This window comes from Poeciliopsis prolifica, unplaced genomic scaffold (assembly GCF_027474105.1).
Source record: "Poeciliopsis prolifica strain line A6 unplaced genomic scaffold, Auburn_PproV2 SCAFFOLD006, whole genome shotgun sequence".
In the NCBI taxonomy this organism is placed as follows: domain Eukaryota; kingdom Metazoa; phylum Chordata; class Actinopteri; order Cyprinodontiformes; family Poeciliidae; genus Poeciliopsis; species Poeciliopsis prolifica.
This window is the reverse complement of record NW_026562381.1, coordinates 14,214,002-14,240,539: the sequence shown is the minus strand read 5'-3', so window position 1 is coordinate 14,240,539 and position 26,538 is coordinate 14,214,002. Positions and strand designations below refer to the sequence as shown.

The window sequence follows — 26,538 nt, the reverse complement described above, 5'->3', positions numbered from 1 at the left end:
TAACAAATTTTGTTTTTATTTTTTAAGCTTTGAGTTGTTGAAACATGTCTCAACTTTCTGAGCCAGTCCTTGTAGGGGGAAAAAAAGGACCCTACATTCAGCCATTTTTCATGAAGGAGGGGCCTGCTGGAATTTAAACCCAAAACAAACTGGTCCACTGATTCTTAAAGCAGCTGCTCTGCAGAGAAAAGTGTCAGGCTTTTCAGCAGAAGCTTCAAAATAAAAGCCTGTGTTGCATGAACACCTATTCTTCCAAATGTAATCTTTTAAGGTCAGCTTGATCATAACTAAAATTTAAACATTAATGATTTGTGTTTATGAATGTATCTTTTTTTGGTGAACAGGGGATGATTGTTTCCATGATTGTTTACAGCTCAGGCAATTTCCAGTAAACTTAATAACGTCCTGCTGGTGCACTACAAATGTCACGGCCAAATGTTAGCAAGTAGGTAATATGTCAAACTTCAACAGAATCCACATCTCCAGGAAGCAATTGTTTCTCATTGAGAGCTGATAATACCTTTAACAAAACTTACTTTAAATTCCAAGTTTGTGATGTTTTCTGGCCACTGAAGTTTGAGCCATTTTTTCTCGTCATTTTTACATCATGTAGACTTATCCCTTTCACTAAAGGGAATTGGTAGCATAACTTATTTTATTATGTTAGTTGGCATGCTGGCAAAATGTTGGCTAATGTTAAAACAGCAGATAAATGCGGGTAACCACAGCAAACAGTGACAGTTTAAAGGCCTGTGTTGCTTTCTGCAATCCAGTTGCATCGGTTGTGTTAAAAAGCGCAGAGAATGTGGCTGGCTTTTAGCCAGTCTGGGCTTCGCTTTCTGATAATACTTTTTTTCTCCCAAAAAAAGTAAAAATTTTTACATTTTATTTCAGTTTTTTAGAATGGGAGAAAATAAAGTTTGTCACATTGCTTTATTTCCCTTGACAGCAATTTTATTACCACTAATATCCCTCTCATGAGGATTTCTCTGGCTTGTGTGTAAAAGGAAACAGTTTCCACTGGGAGCAGCTTGACAGAAAGGCAGAGCTCCAGGTCAGGGAGGTTGAATGAGTCTTCAGTCTGTGAGGGGTTTCCATTGGAAAGGCTTACTATGGCAGCATTTCTTCCCATCTCACTGCTTTTATTTTCAGCTTGTGGATTCTTTGTCTTTGTTTGTGGCCACTTGACAAATTTCACATTACCAGTCAACCCAAGTGTGGTTTCAGGTGTATATGTTGCCACAAATAGTCCTTTTTCTGCAGGGACTTCTAATGCATCAGCGGTTCCCACCACAGAATTCACAACCAGTTACAGAAAGTCAACAGCTGAAACCACTACAGAGCGCCCAACTGGGAAGGAAGGTCAGAAACCAGTGAGGAAAATTCTGAAAACGGAACAAGAAGCAGATGAAGGTCCTATGAAATTGGGTGAGGTCTGATCACACAATTTTATCTGAGGAAACTTTTTTTATTGCACTTGAATCACTCTTCAAATTTAAAGTGACTGCTAATGTCCATGTGTTTATTATTTTTGCAAAATGTCTATATTAAATATGTATGTGTTGTATACCACCGTGGTAATAAATGTTATTGTTAAGAAAATGCATGACAGTAACTAAAGTTTAGCATGCTTTTAATCTTAAACTTGGATGCAACAATCTTAGAACTGAACAAATTCAAGAAAAAAATCCATAATAAAAACTAGTCACTGATTAGCCTTGATTTGTACTTAAAGAGTAAGTATCTGCAAAGGAGTATGAAAAGCAGGTCTTTTTTGCATTTCTGTAATCAGTGTCTGAGTGTTGGAGGTAGGAAACCCAGATGGTATTTGTAATGACTGAGTCTTAAGTAAACAGAGAAAATTTGCTCTTTTTCTCCCAGTCTTTGGGGTCTGACATGTAAATGAAAGAAAACTAGTGCCTGCTGAACAGTTTCTCTTTTGATTTGGTCAAATATTTTCCAAAAGCAAATGACCCATTTTCAGACTGAGCACACCATATTTTCATATAAACTTTTAGTTTGAATAAAAAGCCTTTGTAGGAGAAATTGGCCCACAGCATCACAGATCATCAGCCATGCTTAATGGTGGGCAGCTGCTTATGTTTATCCTTCAAAAATCTTTATCTTAGTCTCATTTCATGTGTATCCTTTCGAGGGTGTATGGTCTTGCACTGAAATCTAATAAAGTCTTGTTAAAAGGTGTTTTGCCTTTTTTATAGCAAAGAGATCCACAAGAAGCCTTATGGTAGCAAAGAAGCTCAAAAATGTCCTGAAGAAACCAAAAGTCATTCCTAAGAAGCCAAAGGTCACTAAAACACCAAAACCAGAGATCAAAAAGGTTACCAATCACCAGTCAGCCGCCACCAAAACTGCCTCACGTATGTATTTAGAAAGACTCTGAAATATACAGTATGACAATCAGACAAGGACCAAATTTTAATGCTGATTATGTTTTGCTGCTTTTCTGAAATGGGTTTTGCTTTGTTGTCAATTAAGATCAAGTCAAGGATACTTCATGTCATAAAACTGTGTATATCTTCTAAAAATCAAACTGACCTCATCTCAAAATTATCAGCAAATCCACACAGGAAAACAGGAAATGAGCTTTTTTTTCTGAAATGACTAATTTCTTTAAGAGCATATCATCATTTTCTGTCATTTCCAGCTATGTTCAGGCTTATATCTTTGTGTGTTTATATTCTGCTTCATTCAATTCATCATTCAGATTGAGGAATGTATAAAAGCACGGAAGAAAAAATGGCAGCTGAGTATGCAGTGCTGCAGAAAACTGCTGAAAACCTGAGTCATGCATAAAAGAACAATCCCCCAAAACCAAAGTCATTAATATAAACAGAGAAAATTCCAGTCATTTTTCTGTTTCAGTTCGTAGCATGGAGATTTTAAATGGGGAAGGAAACAAAGAAAGTCAGGAGAGCTGTTGTTTGAGTGCAAAGGTTGGAGATTTATCTAACTGGCACCCTGTGCAGAAAGCATGCTGAGTCCAGTCTCTTTGTAATTCACAAAGGACTCCATGTAGCACAAACTGTCTTGACTATGGACAATATAATTTCTGCCGACACTTCAATTTTTCTAAACCACTGTGTTGCCAGAATACTTTGCATGAGAAACATGGAGTTATTGTGCATAATTTGTCTTTCTCCACAGAATTAGTCTGTGCTTTACTAATGAAGGTTAAAATTACAGATCTGGAATATGGAAAAATGTCTCGTCAGGAGGCATCTGCAGTGAAACGTTTTTGCCTCCATTTGGCTCAGACACAGCGGAAAAAATAATGATGCAACAACTAATTATTGTTCAAGTAAAGAATTTATGATGTCAGTGAAAAAAAATTGACAATGTGATGTGATTTATTCGATTATTTCTGTAGATTAATTTGATCTGTTTCCCTTGTGAGATTTTTTGAGATGACATTTGAATTGGTGGTATCTAAAAAAAAATTAACTCAATTGAATGGATTAGACAATTCAGACAGTCGCCTTGCTGGTCTGACTGTCGACTCTGCTTTAGTTACTCCATCATCTGCCATGCATGGCGGCGCCAGGCATGGCAGAAGAGGGGCTTTTTATCAGAAAAGCAAATTTAACATTACTTATCTGCTTTAATGCTCAAAACGACTCTGAAATATGATGATATTTTCCCTTTACACAATAATAGTGACTTTCACTCTCACCCCAGAGCTGATATGAGACATACTGTATATTGTAAGCTGATCATATAATTGTTTAGACTAAACCTGCTGTGTTTAGTTTAACCAGTGTTATTCTGGCAGAAACATCAACTTAAAAGCTGATTATCAGAATAAAAACTTGGCACAAAGTAGATAAATCAGCTGAATGATGTTTCTCTCTTTCATGTGCCAGATTTTTGTGTTTTTTTGTTTCTAAAGTTGGCATCATTTTTTAGATGCACATGTTCTGATTTCCCTTTGTATTTTGTGTTAATAAATGAAAGAAAGATCTTTATGTGAAACTACGATGTGAGAAAGACAAAATGTTTTTCAGTTGTTTAGGAAGTTGAAAATGAATCATGCCTCTTGTTTTACTATAGAAAATGTTAGGGGAAAAGGGAAATACTTTTTCTTCCTTTATGGTATTCAAACCATTTTACTGTAAAAAAACAATATTGCTTTTTTATTTAGCATTTTTCTATATTTATCGAGTTAATCAGCTGCTTAAGCCGAGGATTCTTGTGTTTTCTGCCAAGTTTCTCCAGCTCAGCCTCAGTGGTTTCAGGAGATATTTGTGGTTTGGCTGGACACCAGAGGTCAGCAACACTAAACAGCCTTTTTTAGTCACAAGAAGCTGGAGAAATCCCTCAGGAGTACAGGGCAAAATGGAGACAGGGTTTAAAAGAGTCACTTCCACGATTTCAGCTCTAAAGTCTGACACTTTTTAGCAGCTTGGGGATCTTGCTGGCAGGAAGAGGCAATGTCTGAATACCGCAGACAATAGAACGTCTGTCTAAGTCTGAGGCTTCAGTGCAACAGAAAAAGATGCTGGGATGGCATGAAAATCAAGTCCGAGATTGTTCTACTTTCTTTTTCCCTCCCTAATCTGGAGTTCAGTAAATAAGCTCAACAGTTATATATTTTCATCAATATTAAGGAATTATAAACTTGTCAGTTTCTTGTCAGTTGTTTTATTTCAAGTGTACTGAAATCTTTGCAGTAGAAACTAAACAAATACTTGGTAATATGTTCCTGCAGTGTAGTCATACCTTACACAACTTTTAGAATAATTTTATTAAAGCCTTTACACATATCCAAACACTGCCTGTGCCAAATTAGATGCTAAGAAATCAAATGTAATTTTTAATAAAGATAAAGATCTGTTGACTGTCAGAATGTCCTCCTCTGGGTCTGGAGTCACTGAGGGTGAAAGACGCCCAGCTGAGGGCTTCATCCTACAAGCGACGAGGCCTGGGACCTCACCGCGGCCGACTCAACATCCAGGTACAAATCACATCTTCTACCTACAGATTCAACCCTGCTTCACATTTTACCGCTGTTGTTTTGCTGCAGTCTGGAATAGACGATGGGGATATTTATGATGGGGCCTGGTGCGCTCGGTACAAAGACAAAAACCAATGGCTGGAAGTTGATGCCCAGAGGGTAACCCGGTTTACTGGGGTCATCCTGCAGGGGCGCAACTCCATCTGGAGGTCAGTGCTGGTGCAAACAAAATGCTTGCGCTGACGTTTTTCCCAAATACATTTTTTTTTTTATCTTACTTGAGTAATTTCTTAGACAGCTACTTTTTTCTTTTACTTGGGTAAAAATATGTTGAAGTTGTGCTACTCTTACTTGAATACAATTTTTGAATACTCCATTTACTTGTGGCAATAAGAGAGTTTTTACTGTTGAACATTTAAAAACATAAAAAACAAAGCGTTTTATATTTTCATAAAATATATTTATGAAAAGGTTGGAAGAGGCAGTTTCTGCCTCTTTGCAAAGTTTCTGCATCTGTCACACATGCTCTTTAGTTTTTTCTCTTCTTTTCTCTACATATTTGTTTCACTTGCATGCAGTTGGGACATGGTCCAAACATACAAGGTTCAGTTCAGCAACGACACGCTGCTTTGGAAGCCCTGCATGAACGGGAGCAAAGAGGCTGTGAGTGAGCATTTCATTTTATGAAAACTGTTTTTCCATCTTCTGCATGTGCCTTTCGTATCACCAACACTCAGCACACCTCCTTCTGCTGCAGATATTTGAAGGAAACCAAGACACAGAAACTCCCGTCCTCTCCCTGTTCGACAGTCCCACAGTGGCACGTTACATTCGGATCAACCCTCAGACGTGGTATCAGAACGGGACAGAGGGAGACATCTGCCTCAGGGCAGAAGTGTTGGGATGCACACTTCCTGGTACGAGAAAAGAAACAGGAAGAAACATTTAATTTTTTATGTGTCTGTTTGGTTGTAAAGTTAAAGTATTCATTTATATTCAAAAGTACTGTCTCTTTAGCAATGTCAGCATCAAACATCAGTGCATTTCAAAATGATTTATGACTTTTACAAAAATTATTTTTCTGCATATGTTAATGTATCAGAATATTGTGTATTTTTTAGTCTGTATACACCAGGTAATAATTTATTGATAAATTAATAAGTTGATCATTATTTTAATAATTGATTAAAACCAATTGATCTTTTCAACCCTTATATTTTAACTTGTATTTACCGTGAGGTCACTTTCTAATTTTGCTGCCTCCAGCAGGTTTTTCTCCAGGATTATCCTGTATTTATCTCCACACATCTTTCCACCAACTTAGTCAAGCCTTTCTTTTTCCAATTTCAAATGAACTCTGTGAGATGTTCAAAACTCTAAATATTATTTACAAACTAAAAACTTGTTAAACATTTTTGCAGAAATTTGCCCCTTTTCCATCTACTAACCATACATTACAATAACTTTTACTTTATTTAAGAATTAAACGACTATTGATGAAATTTTCTAGACCTTATTTAAGCCGGTAAACTGTTTGTATGTTCTGGCCAATGTTTGTATTGAGTTTCATTTTTGGGCTGTTTGAGTAAAAGGGGAGGTTGACTTCATATAAAACCTCTAACACAATTTGGTAATTTCACAAAATCTAAAACGGCTGAAAAACATTAACTGCCTTCTTTCCTTTTCCACAGATCCTAGTAATGTATATGCATGGCAGACAGAACCAACAGAGTCCAGAGACAAACTGGACTTCAAGCACCACAACTATAAGGAGATGAGAAAGGTAGATGGAACACAAAAATCTGTCCACAAATTATATTTACAGTAAAAACATTGTTCAGTCAACTCCACTTTGCTGTCTGCTAATGTTCTCTCTTATTGTTTAGTAAGAAAAACTTGTGAATGTTTATAAAAGTAAGACCAAATGTCTGGCCTTTAACATTTTCACTTGAAGACCCTTTTCCTGGATCTGAAAATGGGAATAAATTGGATCCACATCTCCTTAATTATGACAAAACTCATGTAATCCCTTAATCCCACAAAAATTGACATGAAACAAATTGGGCCCAGCTGTTTGAAAGTGTTTTCTGGTAATTTTACTCATTTAATGTTTCATATGTGTACTTTTTATTTTTTTGGTTTTGATGAAATGAAGAAAATTAAAAATTGGCAAAAATCAGACTTTTGAAACATGAAGGTGCCACATGTTTGGAGGAGGAATGTGCTGGTGCCAGTTTTCAAAAACAAAAAGGATGAACAGAGTTGTAGAAACAAGAGAGGGATAAAGTTGAAGAATCGCACAATAAAGTGCTGAAGGAATTTTTGGAGCGAGGCTCAGACAATGGATTTCGATGAAGCTTTTATTCTAGCAATTTTTTCCTGTTTTACTGCCCTTTTCATGCTTTTGTAATTAAATTTTCTGTCTCTCTCAGACAGCATGTGGTTAAGTGTACAATTATTTTATTTTCCAGTTGATGAAGTCTGTGCATGACGAATGCCCCAACATCACCCGTATTTACAGCATCGGGAAAAGCTACAAGGATCTGAAGCTTTACGTCATGGAGATCTCAGACAACCCTGGAAAACATGAACTGGGTGAGGTTATGGATTGCAAACGTTTTCCAAACTATGGTCCAGATTCTCTAAAATCAGTCAAACCTGGTTGGAGATTTTGTTAAATTTATATTGCAGTAATTTTTTCTCAACAACCTTTGATAATGGTCTTAAAAAGTCTTAAATTTGAGTTGGTGAAAACTGGAGAATGTTTTTTTTTTAAGTTTTCTTAAAAGCAGATTTTCTGACCACATTAAATTAATTATGTAAACATTTACTATATACTGATGTTATATCTCATCCACAGTCAAGTCAAGCACAGTGGTAAACCTAAAGCTGATCTACCTGGAGTTCCTCTCTGTTTGCTCTGAGATGTACAAATGTTTTCTTTGGCCATTAAAAAAAAAAACGTCAGAGAAGCAATCAATGTTGAGCTGAGGGAGGCTAATTAAATACTCAGACAGAAAATAAAGGGGAAAAAAAGCCACAGTGGATTTGAGCTTCTTAAGCAAAAAGCAAAGAGCTTGGTTCCTCATTTTGCATGTGTGTTTTGACGCTTGTTGCAGGAGAACCAGAGTTTCGGTACGTTGCAGGGATGCATGGAAATGAGGTGCTGGGTCGAGAGCTTCTGCTCAACTTGATGCAGTACATGTGCCAAGAGTATAAACGAGGAAACCAACGGATTGTCCATCTGGTCAAAGAGACTCGCATACACCTTTTGCCCTCCATGAACCCCGACGGATACGAAATGGCCTTTAAGAAGGTGCCAGAAAACCTGATTTAATGTTTCCATTCTGAGCTTAAAAAGAGCTTCAAACAGAACAGAATCCTTTTCCTCTGGTCCTCAGGGCTCCGAGCTGGCCGGCTGGGCTCTGGGACGTTACAGCTATGAAGGCATCGACATGAACCACAACTTTGCTGATCTCAACTCAGTGATGTGGAGCGCCATCGAGCTGGAGACAGACCAGTCCAAACTCATCAACCACTATTTTCCCATTCCTGAACAATACACTTCTGAAGAGGCTTTTGTAAGAAATGCAGACATCTTGTTTTTGTTTCAAAAAGTTCATCCAGTTTGCCTGAACAAACTCGCCAAAACTTGTACATCAGCTTCAATTTTAAGTGAAAATTAACTGAGTAAGATTAAGTCCATGCACTTGGCTTAAATTGAAAACTTTAGAACTTTCTTCAGAACTTATTGATGAGGTGTTGAGGTAATACATTTCTATCAATCTGATGTTTCAGCAATGACCCGTCAAACTCCTTTTATACCATTTGTCAAAAGTTTTTCTTGACATTCTTATAGATTCTAGACATAAAAAAACAAAAGTACAATAGTACATTTCTGACATAAAAAAAAAACAAGAAAGTCTATATTAATCTGAGAAAAGTTTCTAGAAAAAATTAAATTCTCAAGTTTATATTTCTGAAATTAATCTAACAATTTCTGAGTTTTTTTTCTAGCAAATTTTCATCTTTTCAAACTCAGAAATGTCGAAGTTTTAGAACATTCGTGATTCTGGTTGTAATTTACTGATTTTTTTATTTTTTTTTATCAACAAATGTCCCCAGTACGCCATTAAAGAAAGGTATTTGAACTCAGGAATGTGTTGTTGCAATGCAAGCAGTGCTGGCTTGCACAGTTTGCTAGCATGAATGATTTTTTTTTCTTTAATAGGTTGCACCTGAAACTAGAGCTGTGATCAGCTGGATGCAGAACATCCCGTTTGCTCTGGGTGCAAACCTCCATGGAGGAGAGCTGGTCGTCACCTACCCATACGACATGACCCGGGACTGGGCGCCGCGCGAACACACGCCCACCCCTGATGAGAGCTTCTTCCGCTGGCTGGCTGCAGCGTATGCCAGCACCAATCAGGTCTCTCTCACTTTTCCCTGCTTGAACTTCCTCCTCTGGGAAGTGACTGAGGAAAGTTTGTTGGCTGATCTACCAGGTGATGTCCAACCCAGACCGAAGGCCATGCCACAACAAGGACTTCCTCAGATACAACAACATTATCAATGGGGCCGACTGGCACAATGTACCTGGAAGTAAGAACCCATGTTTTGTTGGATTTTAGTTGAATATACAATTTAATATAATGCAACAAAAAGTTTGTCAATAATTCTAAATCCTTCTCAATATATCTCTTTATAGCTGAAGCTGAAATGACTTATTCTGACTCTTGGAGATGATGTTTTCTGTTTTTGCAGGTATGAATGATTTCAGCTACCTGCACACCAACTGTTTCGAGGTGACCGTGGAGTTGTCCTGCGACAAGTTTCCTCACGCCAGTGAACTTCCCATCGAGTGGGAGAACAACAGAGAGTCTCTGCTGGTTTACATGGAGCAGGTCAGAAGGCATCAGTCATTTTTTGTTGCTTTACAACTTGCACTTGTTACTGAACCAAGTTGGTTTTAGTTAGTTGTAAGTTGTTGGTAGTGTCTCTACGTCTTACCTAATCAATTGCTAAGATGATTAAAAAAATAATAAAGAGCAGTTATTCGAAGAAAAAGATCCCAAAGGTAAAAACGTTTTTCCAAACTATGGTCCAGATTTTCTAAAATCAGTCAAACCTTAAGAGTCTTTTGGTACTGAAATCTGCTTTGATAGACTAAGCCTTAAAGTGTCAGGAAAACAGAAGGTATTTCTTTTTAAAGGGAATAAAAAACATGTCTGAAGTTATACATCCAGCTGATGAGTCATAATTTCCTCATGAGTCTGCTCAGTAAAACCAGGTCATGCTGATGTGACACAGACTCACTGCACTTTTTAAAATCATAACTATCGGTTTTGTCTTATCTGTATCTGGTCAAATAGTAACTCATAACAAGAAGTTAATGAGTTGGATTTAATAGTTATGATGTAAACATTAAAAAAGGCACTAATAGAACTATTTTTAAGAATAATGATAAGAATCCACTTTCCTTCACAATAATCTAAATTTTCCTCTTTCAAGCCTGAAGGCAGCAAGTTTTGACTTGACCTAGAATGCTCTGACCTGGTTTGCTCTCCACATCTGCTTGGCTTCTTTGTATCTTGATTTTACATTATAAAACATAATTTGTGGAACAGAGTTAGTCTTTAGGATTTTATCCTGCAGAAAACTGTAAATTTCTCTATTTGAAAGTTCAGATCCATCGTGGAATTAAGGGTGTGGTACGAGACAAAGACACCGGGGTGGGAATAGCAGACGCCATCATCAAAGTCGAGGACATCGATCATCACATCAGATCAGGTGCAATTTATTTTTTATACACAGCGCCCTCTAGAGTTAGAACAGTTGGTACTCCTGCTGTCAATAATGACATTTAATGTGACTGGAGCTTTACAAAGACAGGAACCTTTGACCTTTCATCTTGACATGATCTCTTTACTTCAGACCCAGATTACTGGGTTCTATCTTTTGTCCAACAAAATCACAATTTCTTTTTTTTGTGTGTGTGTGTATTGCAACTTTTTTATTGTTTTCAGAGTAATAATTACTGTACTTGACCAAAAGCAGAATGTGGGCATGTTTGTTCATCTTCTACCCTCATTAACTAGATAAATTTTAAGTAGTAGTTCCACTGACATTATTTACTTTATAACAAGACATTTTCCCATGTTATGAAATAATCTGTTAGTGCAACAAGCACCTTTTCATCAATATTACAGAATTATTGACTTAAAACAAGCTCCTGTTTCAGTTTTATCAACTGGAACAGCACCAAGTAACATTTTCTATTCTGCTGAAATGTTACTTATCAGTTAGTTTTGTCTTATTTCAGGTGTTTTAAGATATTTCCACTAGAAACTAGATACAAATACTTTGTAAAATGTTGTGCTTTTCTAGAAGTGATTGAGGCTTAAATTATATATTTTTTCTTGCAGATGTGTTTTGTTATACTTTGCTTTTATCATGCTGCGCTTTATGCCTGGTCTTCCCTGCTGCAGTGGTTGATGGCGACTACTGGCGTCTGCTGAATCCAGGCGAGTACCGCCTGACGGTCAGCGCTGAAGGCTATCTCCCTTCATCCCGTACATGTTACGTCATGTATGACCACTTCCCCACAATCTGCGACTTCAGCCTCACCAAGACACCCAGTCGGAGAGCAAAGGACATTCTGGCAAAGGGGGGGAAACTTCCCAAAGACCTGCAGCTGAGGCTGCGGCAGCTACGAATGAGGAAACTCCGCATCACCACCAAGGCCATCAACCAGCGGCGCGCTGCAGCTGCTGGCAAACGAGCAAAACGTGTCTGAGAGGAAAGCAGGGCTTGGTTCAGAGACACCAAAACTCACTGGATTTAGCATTAGATTCTATTTTTAAAAATATTTTTATCAGAGGAGAGCAGGTGGAACAATCTACTTTTTTGTAAATGACCTGCTGTGGAGCAGCACCATATTTATAGCTCTAGGAATTTTTTTTATTTCCATAAAAAAAGTAAACCGATTGAGTATCAGAAGTTGTTAAATGAATCTTTATTATACAACTGAAATTGTACTTTACAGTTTTTCATAAAACAAAATTAAACAATATCATGTTTTTTGTTTATTTAAGAACAGTGAGCTTCCACTTGACACTGTTCCTCAGCTTTGGTGCTGTTGGGATCTCAGGATCTGAAAAAAAAAAAAAAATAATTATATATATATATATATATATATATATATATATATTATATATATATATATATATATATATATATATATATATATATATATATATATATATATATATATATAAGTCATTTATATTTCAACAACATCTACAGATCTCAAGACTTGGCTGAGAGAATATTCAGGCAGTTTTTCACAAGATTGAAGACATTCAAGTTAAAAATATTCCCTTGGTTTGCATGTCACAGATTATTTAGAGATAAAAAGCCAATTAGTTTTTTTTTTAGAATTTGTCAAACTTAGATCAGTTAAAATAAAAAAAAAAATACTTAAATAAATCTGTATAGGATTAACTTGATGAAACACAAACCTTACAAATCATAGTTTGTGATCAGTTATACCATGATTTTTAATTATTCAAAAGGAAGGAATTTCAATACTTTGTTTGGCATCTCATCTAAGCCAAACCAAGAACTTTGGGTCTAGCTTTTAAGTTTACGTTTTTTTTACATCAAATTCTGTTGTGACAAACCAGAAATAAAAGGTTATAATTAAAATGCAATATAATTTATATTCCAGACTGTGCTAACCTCATACAAACACAAAATAAAATATTAAATAGGGTTTGTGCATTACTTTGAGGGGAACAGGAGTTGGAGATAAAACATAAAAACCGCAAATCTTAACACCGCAAACTGTACCGACCGAGTTGAGATGCTGCAGGTTTTTGTTGCTGCTGCTGGAAAGACGCCATGATGCTGTTTGCTGTGGAGTTTGGACCAGTTACCTTTAGAGTTAAAAAAATGTCAAAAAGCACAATTTATGTTTAGAAAATGTATGCAAACATTTCTGCCTTCTTATTTGTCATTAGTATTGAATATAGTTCACTCTATCAACATCACATTTTACCAGTATCAGCTGCTTTGATGTTCTACCTTTCTCAAAAATAAATAAGTACAGACATAGGATAGAAATATCCCTTATTGTCCAACAGTGTGGAAACTCAGGTGTCACATCAGCAAGTCAATACCTGATTAACAGATTTTGTAGATATGGATGCAAATGGAAAAAATGGGAAAAACAGATGAGATGAAGAATTTAATACAACCGTCTTTGTTGCTTTTGTCGGCAAATTATTTAGAATCTTGACTCCAGTCATTTAGCTAAAACCTTTAATAAATTTAAAAATTTTGGTGCCCAACAAAAATATAAAAAGAACATATTATGATTTTGAAGAGGGTGTTATATTTACCGGAGCGTTGCTGCTCAGCAGGCCTTCAGGCCACACCTCAGGAATAGCACCCTCCATCATTTGCAGGGCTTCTTCGTAGGCCAGCTGCAGTTTCCCGGCCTGTTTATCAAACTGGAACAGCACCAAGGCCTTAAGGAGGCTGTGGATCTCCTCTGTGGAGGATGGAGGGACAGATTTGCTTTTCACCAGAACTTATTACTGCTTTATTAACTGCAGTATGTCCAATGCAGGTTTCTTGATGTTTCTGCAGGTTAATTTTGAGCCTTATCCTATAAAAATATAATTTAGAGATATTATCAACTTACCTACCCTTTTACCTTACTTAATATTAACTCAAGCCAGTTGGATTGAACTTTGTCACCTGTAGTTGTTTTTCCAACTCTGGATTGTAACCAAAATCATCCAATTTTTTCCCAAGCCACTAATATGAATCATTTGTTTCTTCCTCATTTATAAAATGCATCAAAATGGAAGATTTACACTTAGTGTTTGTATGGAAAAACATCAAACCACAAAACCCAAAACAGAACAGCGATTTGTTTGGTACACTTTAGTTTGAATTTCATTTAAATTGGGATTTATGTTTTAATGCATTCAATCTCCAAATATTTTGTTAGATTTGGAACCTGTTAATGACAAACCCACAGGACAATTTTTTAAACTAGAAATCCAATGACATTTCATTGGAACAAAAAATTATGTTTAATCTTGACCCAAAAAGCCTGATCAGTTCAAATACTTTCAGCCAGCATGAAGGATTTTGGTTTTGTATTGGAAAACAAAAATCTGCACCTAAGCAGGCTGCATTTGAAGGAGGGCCATACGTAAAATAAAAAGTCTTGTTTGTACCTCTCATCTTGTCTACAGTGGTGATGATTTCACTCAGGGCATGCATTAGGGCTCTGTCCTCCATTGGGCTTCCTTCCTTCAGACTCAGCTTCTTCCTCTCCGCTTTCCGGCGGTTCTTTGACGACCTTCTGCAAGAGAAATCCAAACACTGAAACCAAAAACAACAAAAAATATTATATTGACTTCATGGGTTTTTTTCAGGTGTGTGCCCTTTACGAGGAGATCCGGGAGTTACTCTGGGAGTATTTAGACGCGGTCAACACACTGCTAGCTTCAGAGTAAAGCTCAGCATCAGGGCAGTCTGGACCTTCTTCATCTAACAAGAAACATAAATGGTTTAAAACACAACTAGAACCAGATGTTTAAAAACATTTTGAAGGAGTGAAATGGATTTATCAGTTCTTCTCACCAAGCATATCCAGCCTGGCCTTTTCTTTCTGCTCTTGAACCACAGCCAAACGACTCCGGTGCCGGTTAAATGTTACAACCTGAGCCTCCAAGAACCCTGTTTGAGAGTTCACAGCTGTGGAGAACAAAAATAAAACCTTTTCTCCAGCTATCCTCTGGATGGTACATAAACCTTTTTAAACAACATGAGACAATCACTGTTTCGTCTTACCTTCTAACAGAGCAGGTTCAAGGTTGGTTTCAGTGATATCCTGTCTGTTGTGCACATAAATCTTCAGAAATAAAAAATATATATTTTAATGCCACACAACCCAAAAAGAAAGAAGAAAAATCACATTAACAAAGAAGATGAGTTTGTTTACAGACCAGTCTGAGCGCCTCCTCCCAGACTGCACCAGTGATTAGAGCCAAGATGGCTTCCTCACAATCCTGTTTGAAACAAAAAATAAAAATGTTTATAATGAGACCATAAACAGCACCTGTTGCAGGTTGAGGAGTCATTTCACTTTGTTAGAAGAGTCCTTCACTGTTTCCCGTTCACTTTTCTCCACTTATCTACTTTGGCTTACTTTGTGCTGCTATTTCAACCTTTCAACTCATACCATATTTTGCTCATTGAGGACATTATGGTTATGTCTTTTTGTATTGACATCTAATACGGTTGAGGAAATATTCAGCTTTTTGGCCCCATTGAAATGAATACGGCATCCTATAATTTCTGAAAAATTCAGCTAAAAACTTTTTCACAGCTAACTACTTCCATGTATTTTCAGCAAGAAGCAAATTTCAAAGTTTAGAATGTTGTCATATCCTTCAACTACTTTTGTTTATTTGAGCTTTTCATGTCTTTTGCATATTTCATAAAATCCTTCTTCAAGATTTTTCTGGCATTATCCTTAGTCTTAAGAAAAAACAAAACAAAAAAACACTGACCCACTAACTCTGAAGGTTCCCAATCTAACCCTAATCCAACCCTTAGTATAATACTGTAGATCAAGATGCTACTTACTCCTAGCCTAGAGGCTGTCATTAGTATTACAGCTTTTTAGCAGAGTTTAGATTATGCTTTATTCAGCTGCTTCTGTCTACGTCTTAAATGTCTGCAATAGTGTATTCTATAGTGGACCTCAAATACTTCTGTAATTTTCACTAAAAATATTTTAGTGAAGATACATCCACACTGCATCTTCACAGGAAATGCAAATTTTTCTAGCTTCTTACTTTGGCGTACTGGTCCAAAAGCAGAGCAGCTTCTGCCCACCGCCTCTGCTCGGTCAACTTCTCTGTGACAGGCAAAGAAAAAAAAACGTAATCAGTTTTTAATTTTTTATCTTGCTTCAGTTCATCTTAGAACCAATTACTGTGGTTCAAAGATTACCAGAACTAGTCTGAATGCAAGTTTGGAATTATTGTCCAAGCTTGAACCATCTATTTTTTAGTTTTAAGAAAAATTTGAATGTAGAACTCCATCTTCACTCTTCCACTCAGATTCTATGATGCAGGAGCACCGCTGTCAGTAATACAGACCCCCAGCATGATACTCCCACTGCCATGCTTCAGAGATGTTGAAGTGCATAGATACCCACACCTTGTCATTCTGTACAGTGATACTGACATTTCCCCATATGTTTCTGGTCACTTTAGCCATTTTTTCCCTCTTAAAGTCAGAGTTTGGATCAGATGCATTTCTCTCCATCAGTCAGACTACATGTTGTCATGGTTACCTGCCAAGTCTCTGGCCAGCAGAGCTAACTGGTCTGGTGGTAGAGGTATCTGTTGTGCCACACAGATGGCGTTTCTCCAACTGGAACAGCTGGCAAAAGCCTGCAGAGCCCTGGCGGGCTCGCCGCATCGCCACAGCAACAAGCCGGCCTGCTCAGCCTGTTGCTGCTCCATCAGGTGCTCAGCATATGCAGAGCTCACAAGCTGAGGGCAAAAAGACTCAAATCACTCAGGATTCACTTGCTCTAGTTAGATATCAAAACTGTTGAGAAATAGTGATGGGATTTAATTCGCAACAGCTCACCTTGTACTGAGGACTATCTGCCGTGTACAACCGCATAGCTTCACTGAAGAGTTTCTGCTCCTTCACCAGCTGCAGAACTTCAATGAAATGTTCCTCTCCTGAGCAAAACAAACAATATTCAGGCCATAAATAACCATCCTAAACTCCAAACATGTTTCCGCATTAAATCAGACTGTCCAGTAGAAGCTGACTGACCAGACTTGCTGAGATGCACCAAAGCCTTCCTGTAGCGTTTTAGGTGTTTGTCGATGGTGTAGCGTTGGTAGTTTGGCTCCAGGCTCTTCAGCATGTTCAGGAAAGGAAGATACTCTTTGGGGTCCTGAAAGGGATAAGAAAAGACTATCATACAAAGACCTTAAAAAGTTTTTCTTTATATTATTTTTTTGATAAAAAAAACAACAAAAAAAACTTTACAGGTTAATTAATATGTTTGTTTTTGCTTAGCCTGGTGATAGTTTATTTGGATTTAAAGTGACAAGAGGCCTTCAAACAGCTAAAATCTCATCTATCTAGAATGACTTTATGCAACAAAAAGAAATGCAGCGGACATGTTTTGTATAGCCCATAGCCCTATCTTAACTTGTTCAAGGGAACTTAATAGATTAGTAAGTTATTGTATCGTTATTATCTAAAATAAATTATGTTTATTTGACTTCACTTACTTGACTTGAAAAAACACAACAAAAGTCAGTTATCTTAATTATATACTGTCAGAAAAACAACTGTGATCAATATGGACACGGATCATCTATCAGTTGTATTAAGAGTAATATTTCCAGTGACGTCTCGTACCTTCTGTGATTTTTCAGCCACCATGAGAACAAGGTCAAAGTCGTACGTCCCGAGTGAGTGTTCATACAGATCATTGACGTTGACGAGGAAGAGGAGGTACTTTAGGGCCTCTTCAGCGCTTACAGCTCCCGGAGCTTCAGGTGGCTTTTCTAAAAATACACAAACACATTTTTTCATAGTGAAATAACTGAAATAAAACTAATGCATATTTACAGACAACTTATATTGTGCAGATTATCAGTAAGTACAGATCACCTCGCAGCTCATGCACTTTCTGCAGAGCAACCTCGAGCTCAGGAACGGTCTTCTTCACGTGAGAAGTTAATATGGACAGACAAAACCTTTGAAGGAAAAAAATTTGAAAATGAAGCAAAACATATTTGATGTGTTTCTTTACACATACTAATTACTTTAATGCAACATTTGCTTTTTTAACCATGAAAATATTAAATATTTTTACAATACTGACACATTTTAAAAACATACTTATTGAAAAGCTACTAATAATAAATTAATATTTTTGACTTTCCGTATCGATTTGTTCAAATGCCTTCCGACAATCAGCAAATTGCCAAAAACCTGAAACATCACTGACTTGTTTGCATCCATTGCCTCCATGGCTTTCCGTAAAGCATCACATACAATGTCAACTTTTTTCTGGCCTGACACAACCTGGCTCTGCAGTGGGCTGCTCTCTGGGCGGGGGTACATGGTACAGGTCGTATCTTCTTCTCTATGCACAACAAGAAAGAAAAATATCTGTCATGAAAGAGAAGATTTTCCCTCAAAGTGACAAGCTTCTAATTATAAACATCTTACTTGAGCTCCGTGAGGAAGAGGTTAATGTGGTTAATAGAGTTGAGTTGAGTAATGAAGGTTTCAACATTTTCCAAAAAAGCCTGGAGAAGAAACAATCAAAAAGGTAGGACATATTATTAATCGTTTTAATCTTCTTCAGTCAAGAAACCTAATGCTGGTAACATTATGACAAAAAGCTACCAGCAACCTTAAACCATTTCATTTTCGTCTCTATATATTGATGTTCAGGGTAAAACTGTTTCCCAAACAGGAAACCACTGAAAGATCTTTGTCCTGAAATTTGGACAATCCCATTAAAATCACCTAAAAAAGCTTTTAATTCCTTATGTAATTAATGATGTTCCACAAAAAACACATAACTTTTGTTTTCTTAGTATTTTTAGACACACTTCTCTATAACATGCATGCATACCTTTGGATTGTGGTCATAAATGAGGTTTAGGTTGATCCTTAACTTCCTCATACACTCAAATGCCTCTCTGAACTTGAAGCTGTGAAAAAAAAATCAACAGCTGGATTAATAAAACAAAAGTCATTCTTGAAAATTAAATGCTAAAATGATGATGGTAGGGAGTGCCCGCTGTTGAAATAAACATTTTAACACTGTTATTAGTTTTTAAACATTTAATGAAAGCAAAACAAGGGATAAAAAGTATAGTTGCAGAAATCCCTGATCCTGGAAAATGTTCCTTGAATGGAAATCTCTTGGTCTACAAAAAGATTGAGTTAAGCAATATGAAACAAATTTAAATGTAACAAGAAGGCTATTAAACTCACCGATCTAAACACTTCCTTAACTGAGCCAGAACCAGCGCTCTGTGATGAATGGTCTCCAGATTTCCCCGAGGCATCTGAAAACACAATAAACTGATGAGTCACATTTTTCAAAGTTTTTTTAAAGAGATTTTAGAAATATGGCACATATGGAGAAAATATAAACTGAGCTGACCTGTAGAATCACTCTGGTGTCCTGAGGGACCACAGTCACGATCCTGGAGCCTCGCTCCACTCGCCGAAGTGTCTCATCGTTCTGACCTCCATCAGAGGACAAAGCCACCTGCAGACCTGCACTAAGACAATTTTTACTTTTAATTTCATGAGGGAAAAAAATCACCATTTACCGGAAGGCATATTACTTCCGACGTCTCATAGCATTTTATTTGTTTCTTTCGCACCTTTGAGGGTGAGTGTGCTCAGCTGGAGGCAGCGGCAGGTGTGAGAGTGAGTGGTGATGAGAATGAAGTCGTCACAAACGGCAAAGGAGCTAACATTGGACGCAAGCTGAAGACAAAGAAGATTTTTAAAAAATGTTAATGCTAAAAAAGAAAAAAACGGTAACTCAACACAAATATACCACATTGACTTTTCACCTCTGTGTCTCCAGCATACAGGTGGGATCTGTCTGTGAGGCCAAGGAGATATTCCTGCAAACATCAAGCAAAGAAAGCAAAAACATTAAGACCAGCACAGTTTTCAGACCAAAGTTCAAAACTTTTAAAATTTCTCACAGTTCTAGCCAGGTTTTCAAAGAGAAATAAAAAAAAACATTATAGTGAATTTATTGTGTTTGTGTTTCTATTCAGACTGTAATTATAGACAAGGAAGATGAATATATCAGGGGTCTGCAATCTGTGGAATCCTCCATAATGGGTCTTTATAACCTTGGTTAAGGCGATAAATAACCAAATGCTTTTAAATACAAACATAAAAACAATAATATTAAGGTTTTTCATTAGTAAATATTAATTTGTAATAGTAATTAGTATTTGTCCATTCTATTAGAAATAATCTAACTTATTCTTGCAAAGGATGCAATCATTGATAAATATTAAGAAATGCTAAATGAATACAAAACAGTATTCATTTACAAAAGTTTTAGTATGGACAGTTCGTGAGGACATTTTGCTCCATTGAGAGTGAAGATTGGAAGGAGAGGATAGATTTCTCACAATGATTGTTCTAATTTTTTTTTTTAATTGTTGTGTTGTGTAGTTATGTTTGTACCGTTCCACTTATGCAGCAGAGAGCCGTTTGGATGCAGGACGCAGGAAAGTTGATGCTGTTGCCGCTGGAGTCACGCCAGTCTTCCACCGACATCTCAGGACAATCTGCAAACAAAATACAATACTTTACAGAAAATACACTTTATGTACCTCTAATATATGTTTCCATGCAAGTTTCAGTGCATCTCAAAAAATCCACAGCAATGAATAGATAAAAAAACACAAGTTACAGATATAGTTTCTCCATAAGCTATATGTATCAACGGAATAGAAGCATAAAAATCAGAGGAAGCAGATTATGTTTTGTTTCCTCACCCCAGAGGAGTTTCCTTATTTGTCCATCCTCCAGCTGCAGAGCCACAGTCCCAGTCTGAGAGGAGTGAACCATACTGATCACAACACCTTCAACCTCCACCTGAGACCTGAGATTGAAAACCAGCACGAAAAGGAAAAAAAGAAAAGTAATTAGAAAATTCATTATGAATATTTTAAAACAATGTTGAAGAGGATTCAAAGTCTGCAGACCGAACAGCAAGTGTATCAGAGGCGTCCTGCGCAGGATGAAGCACCAACAGGGTGGAGGTGTTGGGCACAACACCAGAAGTGATGACAAAAACAGTTCCTCCTGTAGCCACAGCAGCTGCCGCAGGGCAAGGGGATCGTCCTGAGGAGCGGGCAATCTGAAGGCAAAACAAGAGAGTTGACTTCTTTTTTTCAAGAAAGAATGAGGAGCAGAAATGTGTCAGAACAATTGGGTTTCTTTAATTACCTGAAAGATTTCTGGAGGACAAGAGGACGGGACAAAATGCTGAATCCATCTGCAGTTTTGTCCAAATCTTCCTTTGAAACTGGATTTACATAAAAACATGACATACATATAAAACATCAGCTAGAAAAAAAATTAAATAAAAAAACTAAATAACTGAAACAAAATGTATTTCGGTATAGAAGTATAGAAGTCATTCTATAAATATATTTTCAGGGAATATCATTCAATGTTTTGGAATAAAAAGTTATCATCTCATTATAACTTAATTTTCTCGCTATCATAAGATACAAAATTGCTTTCTAATAATCAGTTATTTGAGCTCACAGATTGATTAGGATTTAAAATCCACTTTTTTTTAATTCTGTTTAGTTTTCCATGCTTCAGGCTGGAAGTTCTACAGAAATGTCTTGCTGGAGCTTTTTAATAAGCGGCATAATTCATTAGAGTCACTATGAAACACTGGATGTGATATAAAAAATGTAAAGTAGTCCAGAGTTTTGCATCTTACCTTCTCCGAACACCGACATCTGTCCATCGGAGGTGAAGACAGCAATCTGATTGGTCCGTTCGGTCTGACAGAGGAAAGTCACCTGGTTGACTGGTGACTTCAGCTGGAGCTCCAATGAACACATGGGAGGAGGAACCACACTGTGCCTGAAGGTCGTCACCAGAACTTTTTCTGAAAAATGAATAGAACATTAAACTTGTGTCATAGAAACAAGAATAAAAAACTATTTTTTTCGTATTCACCTCCATCGATCACTGCCACGCTGGCATCATCAGTCACGTCGAGTCCAGGGCTTCGCTCTGTTGTCCAGCACCAGTCGTAGGTGACACTTGTCCAGCTGTGGGTCACAACATGGAGGCGTAGGGGGCGTTCTGGGTCCCAGCAGAAGCAGACAGGAGCTTTCTGAGGGTCTCCATCGAAGACCAGGCTCTGCTTCAGGTACCAGTGGTAGTTTCCTACCGTCCACAGCTGGACTGCAGCAAGAAGAAGCAGAGAGGCACATAAAAGATGTTAAGTACACACAAGCTTAAGATAATAATTAGTTGATTCAATCTTTGTCCGCCTCCTTATGTTCAATCATAATAACCCTAACTGACCTATAATAAATTTCAGCTGACCTTATGTTTGCAAATTTTATCTTAAGTCATTAGGGATGCAACTATAATTTTTTTAGTCATTTATTATTTTGTCAATTACCGGTAATTAGATTTTAAAAAACTGTGCAGTGTCCCAGCTTGGGACCGTGCAGATTTTTCAATTAACTATTTTTTAAGTAATACTTTAAACAATATTATAAATACATTAAAAGATGCAAATAAATAAAGAATTAAATTCCTTTAAAAAAAAAAAAAAAAACATTTTATTGCCTTAAATGTATTAAGAGCATTCCTATATTCGAATGTGACAATCCTGTTTTTTCTGCTCAATAGAAAGATTTCAATCTAAAAGCCTTTTCTCAGTCTAGCTGAAGTCAATCAAACTCAATTTGTTAATTCCATCTCTCTCAATACTAAATATAGATATATGGAATTATTTGAAACATGTAATTTTTTTATGTCTCTGTTGTGCTTACTGTAACTCTTGACTTTCCCATCCTCTCCAGAAGTCAAGTCTTCTAACCAAACAGCCAAAACAGTGGAGTCACTGTTCCACACCAGCTCCTTCACCTAAAGACACACACATTAAAATAATGATCTAATAATGTTGTCAGCTCAAATATTTATTAATCAAAAGTTATTAATTTACGTAATCAGAACATGCCTTGGCTTGGTCTTTGCTGAATGGTAGTGTGAAGTCTCCATGAAGCAGTCCGTTCTTCTCCATGAACACAACACTGTGTTTGTTGGGATGTCTCTGAGAGCTGGCAATCAGGCTACCTGAAGGTCTGAAATGACACATGAAGTTGATGTACAACTTTGATATTCATGGAGAAGAAATACAGTGTTTTTAGTTTTACACAGCTTTAGATTGTGAATTTTAAGGCGTTCTCACTTCCAGCACAGTGCCTGCTCCAGGCCGTTGATGGGCTCGCTGGTGGCCTGCAGAACGCCCTCTCTGTTCCAGACTCGGACCTTCCTTGCTCCAGTCTGGGGACAGATGGCGCTGAGGGCAAACAGCTGACCATCTCCCCGCCACGTGACTCTGGGTCTGCGGTCATCCCAGGCCACGGCTGGCTGCACATCCTGTGATTAAAACATGTAAACGGGACAGACTTAACATTTGTTCAATCAAATCTCATTTTTAAAGCAGGTCTGAAGTTTGAGTGAATCATCAACAACCTGAATCTTCTTCTGTGCTGCCTGTTTTCCCTCTGAGCCATGAAACTGAGTCTCCTTCTTCCCCCAACCCACTGTGATAAACTTCCCTATAAAACAAACCATGTAGTTGCACAGTTTTCAATTAGAAATATTCAAATCAAACATAATACACAAAATGTCATCACTACAAAAAAACAAGTCAGACACACTAATGATTAATGAGACTAACTGGATTCATTTTAGCACAATTCATTTCTGAACACTTGGAGAGAAGTTAATCTGAAGCTAAGATACCTTCACCAAAATCATCTTGGTGGATTCCAACCTCAGTAACCGGCTCAAAATCTTTGGTCATCATGATGATTGTTTCCTGTCCTGTGGAGAAAGACAGTTGTTTATTTATTTATTTATTTAAAGCACTGATAAGTGTATCTGTGTGAGTATGAATCTTTTAGATATAAGCAATGGACTCTAAGAATACCAAAATGTTTTCCAATTTAGGCGAACTTTCAAGTTTCCCAGTTCCTTGCAAGAAATCTGCAGGCCTCAGCAGTAAAATATAAGATTTTTTAAAGACCTTTAAATGCCATCTTGACTAAAATTTAAGACTGAGAAACTATAAACATTGAGGAGTGATAGAACCAATGGAGATGCCTGTGTGCAGCTCAAACTTTTACTTGACAGAAAATAAAAAATACATACAAGACTTGTTTTGCCATAACAAATTGTAAGACCTGTGATTAGCATATTTAGGCCCAACTTAAATGTTTTAAAAAGAATTTAATATATTCTAAGGTCTTAATTTTAGATACATTAATTTAAGGATTTTTAAGGATGTGTGGACTACCTGAATTGCAGCATTTTCCAGACAATCAGTGCAGAAACTGATTTCTTCAAAGATTTAGTTTTAGCTTATTTAATCTAAAACAGTCAGATACACAGATAACAGTCATTACAGTCAATCCAACTACAAATCAAGAACATTAAAAAAGTCAAGTAAAAATAATTTATATATGTTGAATAAATCAAAAAGCTGTAGACTGAATCAGTTTATGTGCCTACTCTGATATTTGTTGCAAATAAAGCATTTCCACTCCTCATGGCTTTAGTATAAGGAAAATTAACAGAACACACAAAATAAACAATCAAATCCAAACCAGAAAAAAAAAGGAACAAAAAACATAAAGATTAAAAAGGAAGTAAATTGCCATCATATTTCAAATATTCTAGTCCCTTTACAGCTTTTAATCAATTTATGCATTAATTCCTTTTAAACTGTTTTATTCACATGTAACGTGTCTGTAACATACTGACCAGTTGTAAGAATGACGAGTTCTTCATCAGGACTCCAGGTCATAGACGTAAGACCGCTGTCCACACTGCCAACACACTCCAACTGAGGAACATAATACTGTTTAATCTGCTTTCCCTTTAACCATAATCCTAACATTAAGCAGTGGTCTGAAAAAGATGGGTGGAAAAAAAAACACACCTGGCTGGTGTTGAGGTTGAAGAGAACGACGTCTCCGCCTGCTGTGGCCAAACATGCGGACTGAAGTTCAGCGAGGTCCTGCAGTCCCACCACCTCTCCACTGCCATCTTCTGGCAGGTAACCGTCAGCTGTTAACGAAGTTTCTCTGACAACCTAAAGAAAGAGAAAAAAAGGGAGGAAAATAATCAATCTGATCAAAGAAATTCTGCCATCTTAAAATATACAGAAATTAGGAGTACCGCACCTCGCCTGTGTGTGGGTCGTACTCTGTGACTGAGAACTGAGAGGCGATGAGGAGAGAGCCGGTGTCAGACCTCACAGAGAAACACTGAGGAGAACCAGGACCCTGCAGCTCTGAACTACAAAGGCTCTTCAGTAGCTTCAGATTCCTCATTTTACCTCAAGACAATCTGAAACAATGTTAGTGAAACATGTTCAAAACTGAAACATTTAACAGGATAAACCTACTTTTATCTGATCACACATCAATCCAAAAAAAAAAAATATGAATCTATTTTTTTCTATTAGTTTATAATTTCATATGTTGCACATGACAAAAATGAACAAACGTTATGGTAATGAAGCTCTTCCTCTTTTTCCTACAAGAACTACTAGGTAGAATACAAACTGCCTGGGAAACATTATTATTGAATCTCATTAGGTTTCATCTGGAAAAAATAAGAGCTCTGAAATTTCTTCAATTTGTTTAACATAAGTAATGGTTTTGAAATGATGAGAATCAGTTAATTCGTTAGTTAAAAAAACAAAACAAAAACAATTTCTGATCTAACAATCAGTTTAAACGTATTAAGTCAGATTAAGTCAGACAAGACTAAAAGTTAATTTCTAGTATATGTTCCAGCGTATAGCTCAGTACAGTAACAACAGAGAAAATGTAGAATCTTTTTTTTCAATGAAAGCCTCTGAAATTACATAAAATGAAGCCACAAAAAATTTGCTACAATCAAAAAGATTGGAGGAAAGTTTATTTCTGTCTCAAAGTGATCCTATAGCAGCTTAGCTAACTATAACTCTGTTTCAAATGAACACCTCTGAGCTTTGTCAACGGGTTTTTCATAAGTAACTGATGATAAACAAAATACAGTTAATTAATAACAAGCTGAAGAATATGTCAAAGATTTATTAGGGTCAAGAAACTACTCAGTTTACAAGCGAAATACTTTGTGTCCGAAAATGGAACTTGGTGTGTTAGCTTGAGGATTGAATACAAAATTTAACCTCGCCGAATAAAAACTAACATATTTTGCATTTTAATAAATGGAAATACAAGTGTGCATCTCACCGAAATTATGTAATTTGAGGAAACCAAGCTCCGGGATATCCAGCCAACACCACAACAACATACATGTGGTTCTGTCCAACTCTTCCCCTTTCACCCCTGGCTCATTCTGATGACGCAGCGGTGATGTCGCTCTCTAACGACTTGGAGTAAAACTACATCACTGAGAGGGGCAGGAAAAAACTAAATGATGTAATATTGCGTCGAATAGCAATTTAACCCTTTCACTAAAACACAAGCTTTGATTTCTGTCTGATACGCTGTAGTCTAACAGTGGATTTATTCTCAAGCAAGATAAGATTTATTTCAGAGAAGACTTAAAATAAATGAGACTTGTAGCAAGCACATTGCTACAGTGTTGCGTTGTCTTTTTTGATTAACTGAATCAAGATTTATTTTACGCAAAAATGTACACACCTTCAGAAAATTTCACCACATTTT

At 36.9% G+C, this 26,538-nt stretch overlaps 2 protein-coding genes across 4 annotated transcripts; one reads left to right on the top strand and one right to left on the bottom strand.

The window, feature by feature from the left end:
- The first annotated feature begins 106 nt into the window (after nucleotides 1–106).
- On the top strand, nucleotides 107–11,837 carry LOC129360731 (probable carboxypeptidase X1). 3 transcript variants are annotated; one of them, XM_055031113.1, is made up of 15 exons: nucleotides 107–1,428; nucleotides 2,220–2,378; nucleotides 4,863–4,972; nucleotides 5,042–5,181; nucleotides 5,551–5,635; nucleotides 5,730–5,889; nucleotides 6,664–6,755; nucleotides 7,444–7,567; nucleotides 8,092–8,288; nucleotides 8,374–8,553; nucleotides 9,204–9,401; nucleotides 9,478–9,574; nucleotides 9,737–9,876; nucleotides 10,660–10,762; nucleotides 11,461–11,837. In XM_055031113.1, the coding sequence occupies exons 1-15, from the start codon at nucleotides 1,113–1,115 to the stop codon at nucleotides 11,766–11,768; spliced, it is 2,409 nt and encodes an 802-aa protein (XP_054887088.1). In that variant the 5' UTR covers nucleotides 107–1,112; the 3' UTR covers nucleotides 11,769–11,837. The 3 variants fall into 3 exon arrangements, with proteins under 3 accessions (XP_054887088.1, XP_054887087.1, XP_054887086.1); XM_055031112.1 differs by lacking the exon at nucleotides 2,220–2,378; XM_055031111.1 differs by lacking the exon at nucleotides 2,220–2,378 and having other exon boundaries at nucleotides 4,863–5,181.
- A 131-nt stretch (nucleotides 11,838–11,968) lies between these two features.
- LOC129360730 (elongator complex protein 1-like) lies at nucleotides 11,969–26,200 on the bottom strand. Its single transcript, XM_055031110.1, is given in 37 exon segments — nucleotides 11,969–12,125; nucleotides 12,828–12,909; nucleotides 13,375–13,526; nucleotides 14,224–14,351; nucleotides 14,440–14,539; nucleotides 14,633–14,746; nucleotides 14,843–14,903; nucleotides 14,998–15,060; nucleotides 15,853–15,914; nucleotides 16,356–16,557; nucleotides 16,658–16,755; nucleotides 16,853–16,976; nucleotides 17,450–17,598; nucleotides 17,705–17,790; nucleotides 18,045–18,182; nucleotides 18,269–18,348; nucleotides 18,681–18,759; nucleotides 19,046–19,119; nucleotides 19,218–19,333; nucleotides 19,444–19,549; nucleotides 19,639–19,692; nucleotides 20,273–20,376; nucleotides 20,587–20,693; nucleotides 20,797–20,887; nucleotides 20,890–20,951; nucleotides 21,041–21,119; nucleotides 21,549–21,719; nucleotides 21,791–22,021; nucleotides 22,621–22,714; nucleotides 22,809–22,932; nucleotides 23,040–23,230; nucleotides 23,327–23,412; nucleotides 23,600–23,680; nucleotides 24,620–24,701; nucleotides 24,798–24,950; nucleotides 25,042–25,207; nucleotides 26,101–26,200. Coding segments are annotated over 36 exon segments (3,942 nt in total). The 5' UTR covers nucleotides 25,192–25,207; nucleotides 26,101–26,200; the 3' UTR covers nucleotides 11,969–12,057.
- Between the last annotated feature and the right edge of the window lie 338 nt (nucleotides 26,201–26,538).

Bases quoted from the DNA above. Each gene is read 5' to 3' on its own strand.
- LOC129360731 (XM_055031113.1), top strand. From the start codon at position 1,113: ATGGCAGCATTTCTTCCCATCTCACTGCTTTTATTTTCAGCTTGTGGA. The intron at 5,890-6,663 runs GTACGAGAAAAG...CCTTTTCCACAG, and splicing joins GTTGGGATGCACACTTCCTG to ATCCTAGTAATGTATATGCA. The intron at 10,763-11,460 runs GTGCAATTTATT...TCCCTGCTGCAG, and splicing joins CGATCATCACATCAGATCAG to TGGTTGATGGCGACTACTGG.